Source organism: Miscanthus floridulus, chromosome 18, assembly GCF_019320115.1.
Source record: "Miscanthus floridulus cultivar M001 chromosome 18, ASM1932011v1, whole genome shotgun sequence".
Classification (NCBI taxonomy): Eukaryota; Viridiplantae; Streptophyta; class Magnoliopsida; order Poales; family Poaceae; genus Miscanthus; species Miscanthus floridulus.
The window spans coordinates 79,070,797-79,085,763 of record NC_089597.1 but is presented as its reverse complement, the minus strand read 5'-3'; the positions used below and the strand labels follow the sequence as shown (position 1 = coordinate 79,085,763).

At 43.2% G+C, this 14,967-nt stretch overlaps 1 protein-coding gene across 1 annotated transcript; it reads left to right on the top strand.

Moving 5' to 3' along the window:
* The first annotated feature begins 9,050 nt into the window (after positions 1–9,050).
* LOC136519625 (PLASMODESMATA CALLOSE-BINDING PROTEIN 5-like) lies at positions 9,051–14,702 on the top strand. The gene is made up of 3 exons (XM_066513015.1): positions 9,051–9,451; positions 9,606–9,633; positions 14,652–14,702. The coding sequence occupies exons 1-3, from the start codon at positions 9,112–9,114 to the stop codon at positions 14,668–14,670; spliced, it is 387 nt and encodes a 128-aa protein (XP_066369112.1). The 5' UTR covers positions 9,051–9,111; the 3' UTR covers positions 14,671–14,702.
* The last annotated feature ends 265 nt before the right edge of the window (positions 14,703–14,967 follow it).

Below are 14,967 nucleotides of genomic sequence, written 5' to 3'. Positions count from 1 at the left end.
GGAGTTTCCTTTCTCCAAGGTTGCCGATGAAGCCGAGAGTCAAGAGTATCTGGATGTTGTTGAGAAGTTGGAGCCTAAGGTCAATGATTTAGCCAGGAAGATTGTAGATAATCTTAACATTGATATTTCTTCTCCTGATGACAATGCTTGATGTAATCAACCTTTGTATTCCAGCTTCTGTAATAAAACACTATACTTTAAGACTGAATGGAGATTCTTTATTTTTTGTCGATGTCTTCTTTGTCTGTATTTCTTTGTCTCGTAAACAACCCGGCTTAGGTAAATCATTGTCTTGGCAAACTTTCTTGATCTGTCGAGTGCTTTTCTAGCTTTAGTTTGTGCCTTGTAAACAACTCGGTATATGTAGATTGATGTTTTGATAGACTTCCTTGATTTGTTGAGTGCTTGTCTAGCTTTTGTCTGTGACTTGTAAACAACTCGGTATAGATCATTGTCTCGACAAACTTTGTGTTCTTGTTAGTACTGAAGAGACTTAGGACATCTCTAGCTTCTTCTTTTTGGCTTAACTCGGAGTGTGGTTAGCATCTGGCCTATCTCTGGTTGTAAAAACATCCTAGGATCGACAAGCCCCCAAGCACTTCATGGTTGAGTTCTGGAAGCCTCGTCTTGTTCCTTCAAGTCTTATTGAGCAGGAACAAGCGTCGTCCGAGTGCTTTCTTGAGTGAAACCGTGTAGCGCTTCTTGGGATCTTCTGAGTGTAGCCCTTGAGCCTCTTGCTATTTGGAACAAGGAGCTAGAGGGCCTTGGCTTGGAATTGCTCTGATTTATGCTCAGGCTTAGTTTCAGTCGTTTTGCTTTTTGGTTCAGGTGTTAGCTTATTAGCTACCCTCATCGGCGGGCTCAAGCATCTTTTCAGCTCTTTTGCTCTCAGCCGGTATGCTCAGGCGTATTTTTAGCCATTTTGCTTTTTGGTTTGGGTGTTAGCTTGTTAGCTACCCTCATCGGCGGGCTCAAGCATTTTTTTAGCTCTTTTGCTCTCGGCCGGTATGCTCAGGTGTATTTTCAGCCATTTTGCTTTTTGGTTCGGGTGTTAGCTTGTTAGCTACCCTCATCGGTAGGCTCAAGCATCTTTTTAGCTCTTTTGCTCTCGACCGGTATGCTCAGGCGTCTTTTCAGCCATTTTGCTTTTTTGTTTGGGTGTTTGTTTATTAGCTACCCTCATCGGCGGACTCAAGCATCTTTTCAGCTCTTTTGCTCTCGGTCGGTATGCTCAGGCGTCTTTTCAGCCATTTTGCTTTTTTGTTCGAGTGTTAGCTTATTAGCTACCCTCATCGGTGGGCTCAAGCATCTTTTCAGCTCTTTTGCTCTCGGCCGGTATGCTCAGGCGTCTTTTCAGCCATTTTGCTTTTTGGTTCGGGTGTTAGCTTATTAGCTACCCTCATCAGCGGGCTCAAGCATCTTTTCAGCTCTTTTGCTTTCGGCCGGTATGCTCAGGCGTCTTTTCAGCCATTTTGCTTTTTTGTTTGGGTGTTAGCTTATTAGCTACCCTCATCGGCGGGCTCAAGCATGTTTTCAGCTCTTTTGCTCTCGGCCGGTATGCTCAGGCGTCTTTTCAGCCATTTTGCTTTTTGGTTGGGCTCTTTGGAAACAACTCAGGGAAAGCCATAATAAGACATATGTTGTCTAGAAAGAATCATCTTTATTGATCATGAACATTGATAAGTCATAATAGTACATATGTTGTCGATGAGCACCGTCTTTATTGATCATGAACATTGATCTCTTGTGGCTTGTATATATATTTTCCCTTGAGTTGTTTTCATGCGTAGAATCTTCTTAGCTGGCTGATGTGCCATGTATTGTTGACTTCTTTTCCGTCTTCGGTTATCAACTTGTATGTGACTGGTCCGGTGACTTTTGTGACAATAAAAGGACCTTCCCATGGACTGAGTAGTTTATGGCGTCCGTTAGTTTTTTGTATTCTTCTTAGTACTAGGTCTCCGACTTGTAATGATCGAGACTGGGTATTCTTGTTGTAGTGGCATCTTAATCCTTGGAGGTATCTTGCTGATTGAAGGGTAGCATTTACTCTGACTTCTTCTGTACTGTCGAGTTCTAACCTTCGGGTGTGTTCTGCTTCTCCTTTATCATATTGTTCTATCCTTGGTGATGTCCAGATCAAGTCGGTAGGTAGTACGGCTTCTGATCTGTAAACTAGAAAGAAAGGTGAGTATCTGGTGGCTCTGCTTATTTGAGTCCGTAGCCCCCATACGACCTTGGGTAATTCTTCAATCCATTTTGATCCATAGTCCACTAGTTCTTCATACAATCTTGGTTTTAATCTAGCTAGTATGAGTCCATTAGCCCTTTCTACCTATCCATTGGCCTCTGGATGTGCGACTAATACGTAATCTATTCTGAAGCCGCAGTCCTGTGCCCAACTTTGGAATTCTGTGGCTGTGAAGGGAGAACCCAAATCTGTGATGATTCGATTGGGCATGCCGAAGCGGTGCATAATGTCTTGGATGAACTCGACTGCTTTGGTTGCACTGTATTTTGTGAGTGGTTTGTATTCAATCCACTTGGTGAACTTGTCAATTGCTATGAAGATGTACTCGAAACCACCTTTTGCTTTCTTGAGAGGTCCTACTTGATCCAGCCTCCAACAGGAGAAAGGCCAAGTGGGTGGGATGCAGATGAGGTTGTGAGCTAGCACATGAGCTTGTCTTGTGAACATTTGACAACCTTTGCATCTTCTGACAAGTTTTTCTGCGTCTTTCAAAGCGGTTGGCCAGTAGAAACCGGTGCGGAATGCTTTGCCGACTAATGTTCTTGAAGCGGCGTGATTTCCACAGCAACCTGAGTGTATTTCGTCTAGTATCTCTTTGCCCTCTTCAAATGAGACACATTTTAGGAGTACTCTTGATGATGCGGCTCTTCTGTAGAGTTTGTTTCCCACTAGGACGTAGTTCTTGCTTCTACGAACAACTTGGGTAGCTTCCTCTTTTTCTGCTGGCAACTTATTCTCTTTGATGTAATCAATAAAAACCTAGGTCCATGAAGTGGTGATTACCAAAATCTAGGTGCCTTTAGCTGAGATTTCAGGGGTTATCTCACCAGGTTGTTTGATAGAGGGAGCTAATAACTCCTCTATGAATACATCGGGTGGGACCTTCGCCCTGTCTGATCCAAGCTTGGTGAGGACGTCTGCCGCAATATTAGAATCGCGTATGACGTGTAGAATTTCTAATCCTTGAAAATGTTTTTCGAGCTTTCGTATTTCAGCATACTAAGCGCCCATGTTTTCTTTGATGCAATCCCAATCTTTGTTGACTTGATTGATGACTACTGCTGAATCGCCGTATACGAGTAAATGCTTGATTCTGAGGGTAATTGCCACTCGTAGCCCGTGGATGAGGGCTTCATATTCTGCTTCATTGTTTGTAGCTTGCCATAGTATCTGAAGGACATACTTGAGTTGTTTTCCATCTAGAGAAATGAGAACGCCTGCACTGGCTCCGCCTAGCTTGAGTGATCCATCAAAGTACATCTTCCAATGATCAAGGATGGTATTTGACATAGGTTGTTGAATTTCTGTCCACTCGGCAATAAAATCGGCCAGGGCTTGAGATTTAATTGCCTTCCGTGGGGTAAAATCGATATTGAGAGCACCAAATTCAACTACCCACTTAGATATGCGCCCTGTTGCATCTCTGTTGTGTAGGATGTCTCCGAGTGGGAAATCTGTCACCACGGTAATCTTGTGGCTTTCAAAATAGTGGCGAAGCTTGCGTGAAGTGATTAGGAGGGCGTAGAGTAGTTTTTGCACATGCGGGTACTAGATTTTTGATTCTGACAGTACTTCGCTGATGTAGTATACAGGGCGTTGTACTTTATATACACGCCCTTCTTCTTCTCTTTCTATGACAATTGCTATGCTGATCACAGTAGAAGTTGTCGCAATGTACAGCATCATGTCTTTGTATTTCTTCAGAGGTGTGAGAACGAGTGAGGAGGTGAGGTATGCCTTGAGCTTCTTGAAAGCTTCGTTGGCTTTTTCTGTCCACTTGAACTTGTCTGTCTTCTTTAGCAATTTAAAGAAAGGTAACCCTTTTTCGCCCAGTCTTGATATGAAATGATTGAGGGCTGCCATGCGGCCTGTTAGTTTATGTACATCTTTGACACTTCAAGGAGGGCCCATCTCTGTTATGGCTCGAATCTGCTTGGCGCTTGCTTCAATTCCGCGATGACTGACCAAGAATCTGAGTAGTTGTCCTGAAGGAACTCCGAATACACACTTGTTTGGGTTCAATTTCCACCTCCATCTTTTTCAGGTTTTCGAATGTTTGCTTTAAGTCTTCAATTAGTGTATCCGGGTTCTTTATCTTTACTACTACGTCATCCATGTATGCCTCTATGTTTTCATTGATCTGATCACCAAGGCATGTTTGGATAGCTCTTTGGTAAGTGGCACCAGCATTCTTGAGTCCAAATGACATGGTTTTGTAGTAGTAGGCACCGAATGGAGTGATGAAGGATGTCTTGCTCTGGTCTTGTTCCTTTAATGCGATCTGGTGATATCCTGAATAGCAATGAAGGAAAGATAATAGAGCAGATCCTGCTGTTGAATCAACTATCTGTTCAATGCATGGTAGCCCGAATAGATCTTTCGGGCAGTGTTTGTTGAGATCTATGTAGTCGATACACATGCGCCACTCGTCCGTATTCTTTTTCTGTACTAGAACTGGGTTTGCTAGCCAATCTGGATGGAGGATTTCTCTAATGAATCCGGCTGCCATTAGTTTTGTGATTTCTTTTTTAATTGTTGCCTTCTAGTCGGGTGAGAATCATCGTAGTCGTTGCTTCATAGGCTTGGAGCATTCATTGACATAAATTCTGTGCTCAGCCAACTCTCTTGGGACCCCTGGCATGTCGGCCGGCTTTCAAGCGAAGATATCGTTGTTGTCCCAAAGATAGTTGATGAGCGCGAGTTCCTATTTTGCTGAGAGGTGGGCGCTGATGGTTGCCGTTTTGGAGGGATCACCGATGCCCAGGTCGATTTGCTTGACATCGGCTTCTTTTGGCGGCGCTAGGATGCTAGGTTTTTTAGCCGGTATCACTAGCTCTTCTAGGCTCATTTCTGCTGCAACAGTGGCTATTTCTTTTCTTTCATCGGCGGCCTATGCTTTTGTTGCAATTTGGATTGCCTGAACATCGCAGTCAAAAGCGCGCTTCAAATCACTCCAAAGAGAAAGGACACCATTAGGCCCTGGCATCTTAAGCAACAGGTACGGATAATATGGTATTGCCATGAATTTTGCCAGTGTTGGACGCCCGAGGATTGCGTGATATGATGAATCGAAGTCCGCAACTTCAAACTTGATGAACTATGTACGGTAGTTCGAGGGAGTCCCAAAAGTAACCGGTAGAGTGATTTATCCAAGTGGCATTGCTGCCTTGCTGGGTACTATGCCATAAAAAGGCATGCTTGTTGGTGTAATCATCCCGGTGAGTTGTAGCCCCATCTTCCTTAGAGTTTCTAAAAAAATGATGTTGAGTCCGGCTCCTCTGTCGATTAGTACTTTTGTAACAGTCATACCGGCAATAGTTGGATCTAGAACCAGTGGGTAATGGCCTGCGTTTCCTATGCTAGTCCATTGGTCTTTTCTTGAAAATTGGATTGGATACTGTGACCAATTGAGATATCTTGGTGTAGCCGGCTCTGCTACCATGATGGTTCATAACGCTAGCTTTTCTTGATGTTTGCTTCTAGAATCTGGAACCCCAACAAAGATTACTGCTACTGTCCCCCTGGATTTTTGGAATCCCTTGTCTTCGTGGTTGTCTTCTTCTTTGTTCTGATTGCCTTCTTTGGTGTTCTCCTTACTATCTTTTCTTGTGTATCGATCTTTGAAGGTGTAGCAATCTCCGATGGTGTGATTTCCTTTGGGGTGCAATGCAACGCATGTTTTCAATGTCGTCATACCTTCTGGGATTGGAAAACTTCCTTGATTTATCAGTCACTGCTACGGTGTTCTCTGGTCCATGTGTTTCTTTCCTGATGTCTGTTGTTTCGAAGATTTTGCCTGTCCGGGTTGTCTCGGTTGTTTCTATCCGAGAATCTTTCTCGTGTCTTTTCCTCTGCGGTAATCATCTTTTCCACCATTCGTCTAAATTCTTCATTGTTTCTTGGGTTTTCTTTGCAGAAGTCTTGAAATTGCCACCTGGCCATGATTTCGTGAGGGAAAGCTTCGATTACTTCTTGTTGGGTGATGTCATGTACTTGAGCTCGTAGTTCACCAAATCGTCGATAGTAATTTCTGAGACTTTCACCTCCTTTCTGCTTGAGTCCTTTTAACTCTGCGTGGGTGATTGGGTGTGTAATGATACCCACGAAATTTTCACAGAAAGCTCTTTGCAAGTCCTCCCAATTTCTAATTGATCCTGGATTCAATTTGTTAAACCACTAAAGGGCATGGTTTCTAGGGCCATGGGAAAGAACAAGATCTTGATGTCATCGTCTCCTCTGGCCAATTCAATCGATTGCGAGTAAATCCTGAGCCACTGCCTTGGTTCGGTCTTGCCATCGTACTTAGAGTGGTTGGACGGCTTGAACTTGTGAGGCAGTCATATTGAAGTAAGTCTGTTTGCAAAATAGGGGAATCTATCGTGCGTTCTGGCTTCTGTGTATTCTGATTCAGCGCCCCTTCTTGCCAACTGTTGTCTTGGTGAGAGTAGCTTTGCGTGGCTGTCCGAGTAGGTGCTTTGCTTCTGGCCTTTTTTGGTTGTTCGACTCGGTCGTTTTGACTATGATTTCTTCTACTTTCTCTGTTGTGACTTCCACTTGGTCCAAGTCTCTCGAAAGCGGACTTCCTTTGATTTTGATCTTCCTGCTTATGAGATGTTGACCTGTCAGGTAGTCTTGAGCGGGCCCTTCCGTCGTGCATCCTTAGGACTGTTGATCGGAGAAAGTCCCGGAGCTGTTCTTGTTTTTCATTAGGATGTGAAGTCGTCCTGAGTTCTTCTAGTACTTCTCGGATCTTATCGTAGGGTGTATTCGCTGCTCGTCCTTCTTCGACCTCTCGCTCTAATTTTCTTCTATTGTACTTGGATAGGTCTGACTCATATCTGATCTAAGCTTTCTTGCGCTGCTTAGCACGACGTTGACGTCCTTGTTTCAATTTGTTCTTTCTCTCTCTGGCTTGCCTCTGACTCTCGGTCTCACCATCGTGCCCCTGGGGAAGTGGTGATATGTTGGACTCAGATTCATCTAAAGACCTGACGTCGGGCGCTTCTGGGGGACCAATGGTGATCGAGGACGGTGAATCATGAATACTTCTCGAGCATGAGTTGTTCTGTCATCGGCGTTGGTTTCCGTACTATTAGAGTTGTTGATAACTTCAGTAGAGGCTTCAAGGTCGCAGATCGAGTCTCCTTCTTGGTAGGGTAGAGCTGTTGTCGTTATTGTGTCAACTAGCTGGGTACTGCTATCCTCAGGAACAGAACCTGGCCAGTGGATGATGCAGTCTTGAGATGTTACGGTTAGTACGATACCTTCCTGAGCTCTTGTTAGTGGTATCCTAAGCACTGGATTAAGAAATCTTTCGAGCTATGCCCGATAAGACGTTGCCATGTTGCCGAGACCGAATGGAAAAGGACCTGTCTTCTTTAGAGTACTCTGAGTGTACTCCGAGTTGTATTCTTGATAGGTTGATGTCGTGTTCCGGAGCCCTGTCGGAAAAGAACTCGGTTTTTCGAAAGAACTTGGATAAGACTCCGCCTCGGAAGCGGAGCCTGAGTTTGAATCGGATGCGTGAAGTCGTAAAATCTGAGTTGGATTGGACATCATGAGTTGTGCGAATCTTCCAGCAAGTTGATCTGTCGTTGTCGCCGAAATAGAATGGTCTTCATGGTGATCTGAATTTTCGAGGAGACGGCTTTGGAGCTTGCCATTGTCACCTGCCTCGCAGATCCATGAGCCGAAGATGAAGGTTGATCCTGTCGAGAAGATCATGTTGTCGAGGTCCATCGAGCTCTCGGATGCAAAGTCGCCGAAAGCCCCTACCTGGCGCGCCAGCTGTCGATGTTTGACCACCGATAGCCTGCCACGTGGGTACCCGGGGCAGTATGTTCGGGCTTCAGCGTATGCAGAACTCGACGATTAACGCAAGAGACAGTCGATTTATCCTGGTTCGGACCCTCAATCTTTGATCGAGTAATAGTCCTACGTCCAGTCGGCGTTAGCTTTTGCGTTGGATTGATTGTAAAGTGCTGTGTTGCATTATTTCCCGTCCCTAGGAACCCTGTCCTCCTTTATATAGTCAGGAGATTAGAATCCTAGTCGGTTTACAATGAGAGTTCCTAGTAGGATTACAGAATAATATTTCTACTAAGATTACAGGGAAAGAATCCTAGTTGGACTAGATCTTCTTCCTTCCTTGCGGGGTATCCCGTGGGTCCCGCACCGACAATCGTCTGGCTTATTTTCGGCTTAAAAAGGGTGCAGAGCATATTTTGGAATAAGTTCGGGGTCAATTCTATAGTATGAGATATGTTATATGTAATTATTATAATTCATATGTATTATTTTTTCATGAATATGAAAATTAATTAATACAGTTTAGTTGATCATGTTTAATTGTGACATAAAATATAAAAAACAGTAAACTATATTTATTTTCTAAAATGACTATATTCAATTTAAGTACATTTTGAGAGTTTATTTGGAATACAGGAATTTGATAGGAATCGTGCAAAAATTTAACAAGAATTAATTCAATTTCATAGAAAAAAATATAAAAATAGGAAAAAAGTTCACGTTACAAATATACGCTCAACGGAACATAGTTCATATAACATATATTTGATCACAACACTATACAAAAATTAAATATAATAACAGTAATTAGAAATTGTGCACTATATAAAAATATAAATCTGCCAACACAGTTTAAAAAATTGAAAAAGAACATCACAGTCTTGAAAGCTGAAAAAAAACACATCACAGCGCATTCCTGAAAAAGCAAACTGAAAAGCCGGGGCGGAAGGGAAAGCGGTAGTGAATTTCCCCACTTGTGAGTTGTGACACCGGCTGTCCCCTCCCGCAACGGTAGCATTCGAATCCTCCTCCGGTTCGCCCAGGCGCACCGAATGCTGGCAGCCTCCCTTCTCGCCCTCCGCCTCCTCCTCCTCGTCGGCGCCGCCGCGGCAGGGGCGGTGGGGGTGAGTGGTGGGGGCCTGCTGTGGTGCGTTGCCAAGAACAACGCGGAGGACGGCGCGCTGCAGAACGCCATCGATTGGGCGTGCAGCGTTGACGGCGGTCGCGCCGACTGCGCGGCCATCCAGCAGGGCGGCGCCTGTTTTGATCCGCCCGACCTCCAGCAGCACGCCTCCTACGCCTTCAACGAGTACTTCCTCCGCTCCGGCGGCGCCGCGAGCCCCGCCGCCTGCGACTTCTCCGGCGCCGCCGCACTCACCGCGCTCAACCCCAGTAAGAACCCCGAATCTCTTGTCCACGCTTTGAATGATTGAATCAGCAGCATTCTTCGGGTTTGAACTTTTCATTTGTTTCTCGGTTTTTTTGGTTGGATTGTTCCTACGGAATATGTAATCTTGTTGCGTCGGTGCTGCGAATTGTTTTGCAGGTCATGGGAGCTGCGTGTTTCCTTCCAGGTTAGTGCACTGCTCCTAACCTCCATTTCTATGTTGTCCTTCCATTTTCCTCGTTTTGGGTATTCTTGTCTACTCTAGAAGAGTATATATACACACCATTACAATATTCTGGAATCCTGGATCTTCGATATCCAAGAACTGAATATTTCCTGTATTGTGCCATAAGTAGCACCATGTGCGTCCAGGCTATGTTCGTGTCTGTTTAAAGGGCAAGTGATGTAGATTAGGACCGATCTTCCAAAAGGCATGATAATGTCGATTGGTGGAAACTCGACGTTTAAGATCTAGGCTTTGAATCAAGACTGATTCGGACCCCCGCAACTGTTACACCACTGCTCCGTTGGTTATCAACCACGTGAACACGATTGACCTCGTCGAGAAGGCTTTCCTACAAGCGAATCAAAAACACAAGTAAAACGAGATAAATGCAATCTGAAATTGCAAATAAATATGAGGCTTATGATAATGAGAAAGAGTTCAAATCTTTATTCGAAAGGACTAATCGCCACAGGCGAATAAGATCAAGAACTAGGGCCCTGGTTCACAGCAAGCGGCTTTGGCGGCGACAGTTGCAGCAAAACAATGTCTGTTTCACGAGGAAATCAAGAACAAAACAAAACTCAAACCCTAAGGAGAGCGACGACTGCTATTTATAGAGTCTTGGGCGTCACCCCCCTGGACGCACCCTCTAATGGGCCCAAACACGATACACGGTCCAACGGACCAAAAGACGGTATCGCAGCACCCTGACAGATTCTAGATGCTGACTTGTTTCGATGATTCCTGTTGATTCCGAAGAGATTTTGACATGAGACCACTTAGATTGGTTTTCTTATCAAATTAGCTTTCCATCCATATGTGGGTCATCGAAAATGGAGTCCGAACGCATCTTGGATGACCAGTTTAAGGCAGACTGGTCCTGAAGTCCGAGCCAGACTCGAACTTGATTTGGGTCTCCACCTTGGGGACTCGAACCGGATGGGCTTCGGGCCTCCTTCTCGGTTAGGACACCCTCGCTGATCTCCTTGGTCTCCATATGGTTCTCCAAGCATGGTCATATGCATGGAGGTCATGTCCTCATCATCCTCCCTTTCTTGACGAAAAGCCGTCCTTGGCGTCGATTTTGTTTGAAGTCGATCCTGCATAACATGAGGACCATCGAGGTTTCCAAAATAATGAAAATGAACAATGTTGTGAGAAAGAATATTACCACATGTCTAGGTTTGTATCATGTCTTGTCCTACAGACATGTAGTCTGCTCGATTGAAATACACACAATCTTTGTCAATACTACCTGCAAAAGATTAGTACTAACAAGAAATATACGCTCCATTTCTTTGGATTCCACTTGTGTTCGAAAAGCAAAACTAGAGGAATATGGCATAACAATAGTGTTGATTTTACTATCCTCTAGTTAATCATTACTTTGCACAACAAAAGGAGAATTCGAATTTATACAAATGTAAACTCGTTGTATCAAATATTGCCTTTAGTTGTTATATTTACAAAAAAACATGATATGTATGTCTAGAAAGTCATGGTAAATCAGCATATGCATAAAGTTTCTCCTCTAAAGAACTAAGATTACACGGAACATCAAATTCAATGTAACCCAAAGTATTTAAAGAAGACAACAATTTCGGCTCGTCAACTTCACTAGCATTATGAATAACAAGTCTATTTTCAGCACAAGTGCTTGATTTCAGCACACATATAGCATGATCATTCTTCAATAATTGCATGGGTATAACATAAATATCATCATGCAAGTCATCTTTGTCACAAAAAACATCAAGCAAATCATCTTGTGACAAAGGTAAATTAAGCGAAGGCTTCACTAAAATTTGTTCTATCATAGCATGATTGGTGGAAAAATTCAGCACATCAAGAGAACTCTCACCTTCCGTGAGTTTAGCATCGTGGGCTTTACCTTTGCTCTCATGTTCAGCAGGAGTAATAGTTGATGGTTCTGAATTGTCACATGAGACTGTGAGCATCTTATTTTCTGTCACGTCATCCTCGCTCTTTTGTACATTGTCCTGCAAAAGGTTAGGCATAGCAGGAGGAATAACAAGAGATTGACCTAGTTGATGCACCTCATCATTTGAATTAATTACAAGAGATGGATTAACCAAAATTTCTCTCATAAGATCTTTCATATCATTCTAAGTTTGAGGTTTATCAGAAGGATCTAAAGACTCCTACCAAGATAAAGCAGAATATCGTAAAACACTAGATGTATTTTTTACCTTCCTCCTTGGACACATAAAGCGAGTAGCAAATATATTATCTATGACAATTTTCCACTCCATGTACTCATCAGCACCTATACCATCATAAGTCGGTGGATACGAACAACCTGTCATTGTTAGAAGACAGTAAGACAACACAAAAGTATTATCCCTATCAACTACTTAAGTTGTGGACAAGGAAAAACAAGGCACTTAACTCTCAAGCGTTCTACCATGGTCTTACAAGTGTTCTTACCAAAGCAACAGGCGGTACAATCGGTCGGTGACTGTGATACCGTTGTAGCTTGAGTATAACAGTTGCAAGGCGAACCTGTAAGGCGAACCTGTACTTGGTTAGAAGAAAGTGGAGCTTGGACAGGCACAATATAGTAGCAAAGAATAGTAAAATCCGCAACTGAATAGCAAAGCTGAATAAGTATCCTAAGTACTTGTCTTAGTTGTTGGCCTACTCATGTTCCAAGTACCAGATGTATCAAGTGATGTGAACAGCAGAAATATGATTAGGAACAAGGCAGAAATCAGCACACGCAAACACAGCTCAAATGACGCTCTCTATGTGCTCCTCTAGATATTGTTCCACTTTTGTCTCTCTTTTTTTCTCTATTTTTTTGCTGTCGTTGTTTTTTTGAGATTCTTTGACTTTTTCTTTTTATTTTTTTGATATTTTTTCTTCACTTAGGAGCACAAAAGAAGTAACCACAGAAAATATGAGCCTAAACAAGTGAAAGACGTGGCCTGTGGAAATTTCAGAAGACGTGATCAAAATTGACAAAAAGCTTGTGGCCATGAAAAGATGATCTTTTGACCAGTTTTTGACCAAAATAAAAATCTCCGACTCTGAAAAATCGGGGATGGACGGATCCAAAAAATTTTTCTGATTGATTTTGATATATGGAACGTCGAAATCCGAGTTCTTATGCGAAAACTAGATCAGTTTTACGAACTGACTCTGAATTAGAGGACAAAACGAGAACAATGCGCGTAAAATTGGTCACGGCAGCAAGGATTTGATGAAAACAGTGAAGACAAGTATAACAAATTAGATGACGTAGACTAGGGTTTGATGGATATAAGGTGTTCACGGATTATGATGAAAAACAAAGAAAAAAACACAAACTGGACTCAAAATCGATCTAAAACCAGCAACCAGAGCTTACCTAGGGCACAAACTCAACAACGCGAAACAGAGACAAAATTGCACGGCACAATGAGGCTATAGGACAGGGCATATGTGGCGGTGTATATTTTTTTTTGGTATTTTGTGAACTATAGGTAATGCAAAAACAGTAACAATCTAAATAGGAAAACAAAGTTATACCTAACGGACAACAAGGTCTCTGATACCACTTGATGTAGACTAGGCCCGATCTTCCGAAAGGTATGATAGCGTCGATTGGTGGAGACTCGACGTTCACGATCTAGGCTTCGAACCAAGACTGATTCGGACCCCCGCAACCGTTACACCACTGCTCCGTTGGTTAAAAACCACGCGAACGCGATTGACCTCGTCGAGAAGGCTTTCCTGCAAGCGGATCGAGAACACAAGCAAGAGCGAGATAAATGTAATCTGAAATTGCAAATAAATATGAAGTTTATGATAATGAGAAAGAGTTCAAGTCTTTATTCGAAAGGACTAATCGTCACAGGCGAACAAGATCAAGAATTGGGGCCCTGGTTCACAGCAAGCGGCATTGGCGGCGACAGTTGCAGCAAAACGACGTCTGTTTTACGAGGAAATCAGGAACTAAACAAAACCCAAACCCTAAGGAGAGTGACGGCTGCTATTTATAGAGTCTTGAGCGTCACCCCCCTGGACGCGCCCTCTAATGGGCCCAAACACGATACACGGTCCAACGTACCAAAAGACGGTGTCGCAGCACCCTAACAGATTCTGGACGCTGACTTGTTTCGACGATTCCCGTTGATTCCGAAGAGATTTTGACGTGAGACCACTTGGATTGGCTTCCTTATCAAATTAGCTTTCCATCCATATGTGGATCATCGAAAACGGAGTCCGGATGCGTCCTGGGTGACCAGTTTAAGGCAGACTGGTCCTGGAGCCCGAGCTGGACTCGAACTTGATTTGGGTCTCCACCTTGGGGACTCGAACCGGATGAGCTTCGGGCTTCCTTCTCGGTTTGGACACCCTCGCTGATCTCCTTGGTCTCCATATGGTTCTCCAAACATGATCATATGTATGGAGGTCATGTCCTCATCATCAATTAAGACATCAGCTGGCTGAGTCGGCCGTGGCACACAGAGCTCAAGGTGTTCTGCTGACACAACCTGAAGGACTTGAAACACCTGTTGCCATCCTGATGCAAACCCAAGTCCTACCTTTAGTCAGTACTCGGTACTGCCTTGTTGCTCCTACCACATCTTCCTTGACCTTCCAGTGTCCTGTAACTTTGGCTCCACAATTGCTAAAGTTTGTGATTGTATCACAGTTCCAAACATAACACATACAGTAGGATCTGTAGTTCTGTACCTACATTGAGTGATGATACACAAATAGGATTTTACATCAGTCAATATGTCCCATTGATCCAAATAGTCTTAAACTCTTTATAGTTACCCACTCTTTTTTCAAATCAATTGTCACTCCATCTTGAAGTGACAATTCAGCCATAGAGTTGAAACAAACACACATATATTAAAGTCTTCGTCAAGACAAGGATATCCCTAATTTCTGTTGTGCAATGTGTCCAATCATGCATGTCAATGCAACCAATCCCCCTTCAATAACTTCTCGTTTCTTGTGAACAGGTCCATGTGCTGGGTGTAGAAATCATTCTTCAAATACCTCGTGAACTTGTGTACAAGCCACTATCCAAATCTGAATTATCTTCATTATAAGTATCTGGTTTGCTGATGACAAAAGCATTTTCATATTATTTTCTGCTACTGACAGCAAGTATCCTTCATTTTCTTCAATTTTGCACTTTTATCATATGAATATGATCTTTTTCATCTCATATATGATATTTTTTTTGGAAACGAAAGATTTTATTGCATCCTAGGAGTAGTACATCCAGTTGATACACGGCTTTGGAACAAAAACTTCCAGTCTCTGCCTAAAGGA

Excerpts from the sequence above, each read along its gene's own strand:
- LOC136519625 (XM_066513015.1), top strand. The coding sequence starts at position 9,112 with ATGCTGGCAGCCTCCCTTCTCGCCCTCCGCCTCCTCCTCCTCGTCGGC. Across the intron at positions 9,452-9,605 it reads ACTCACCGCGCTCAACCCCA|GTCATGGGAGCTGCGTGTTT; the intron begins GTAAGAACCCCG and ends ATTGTTTTGCAG.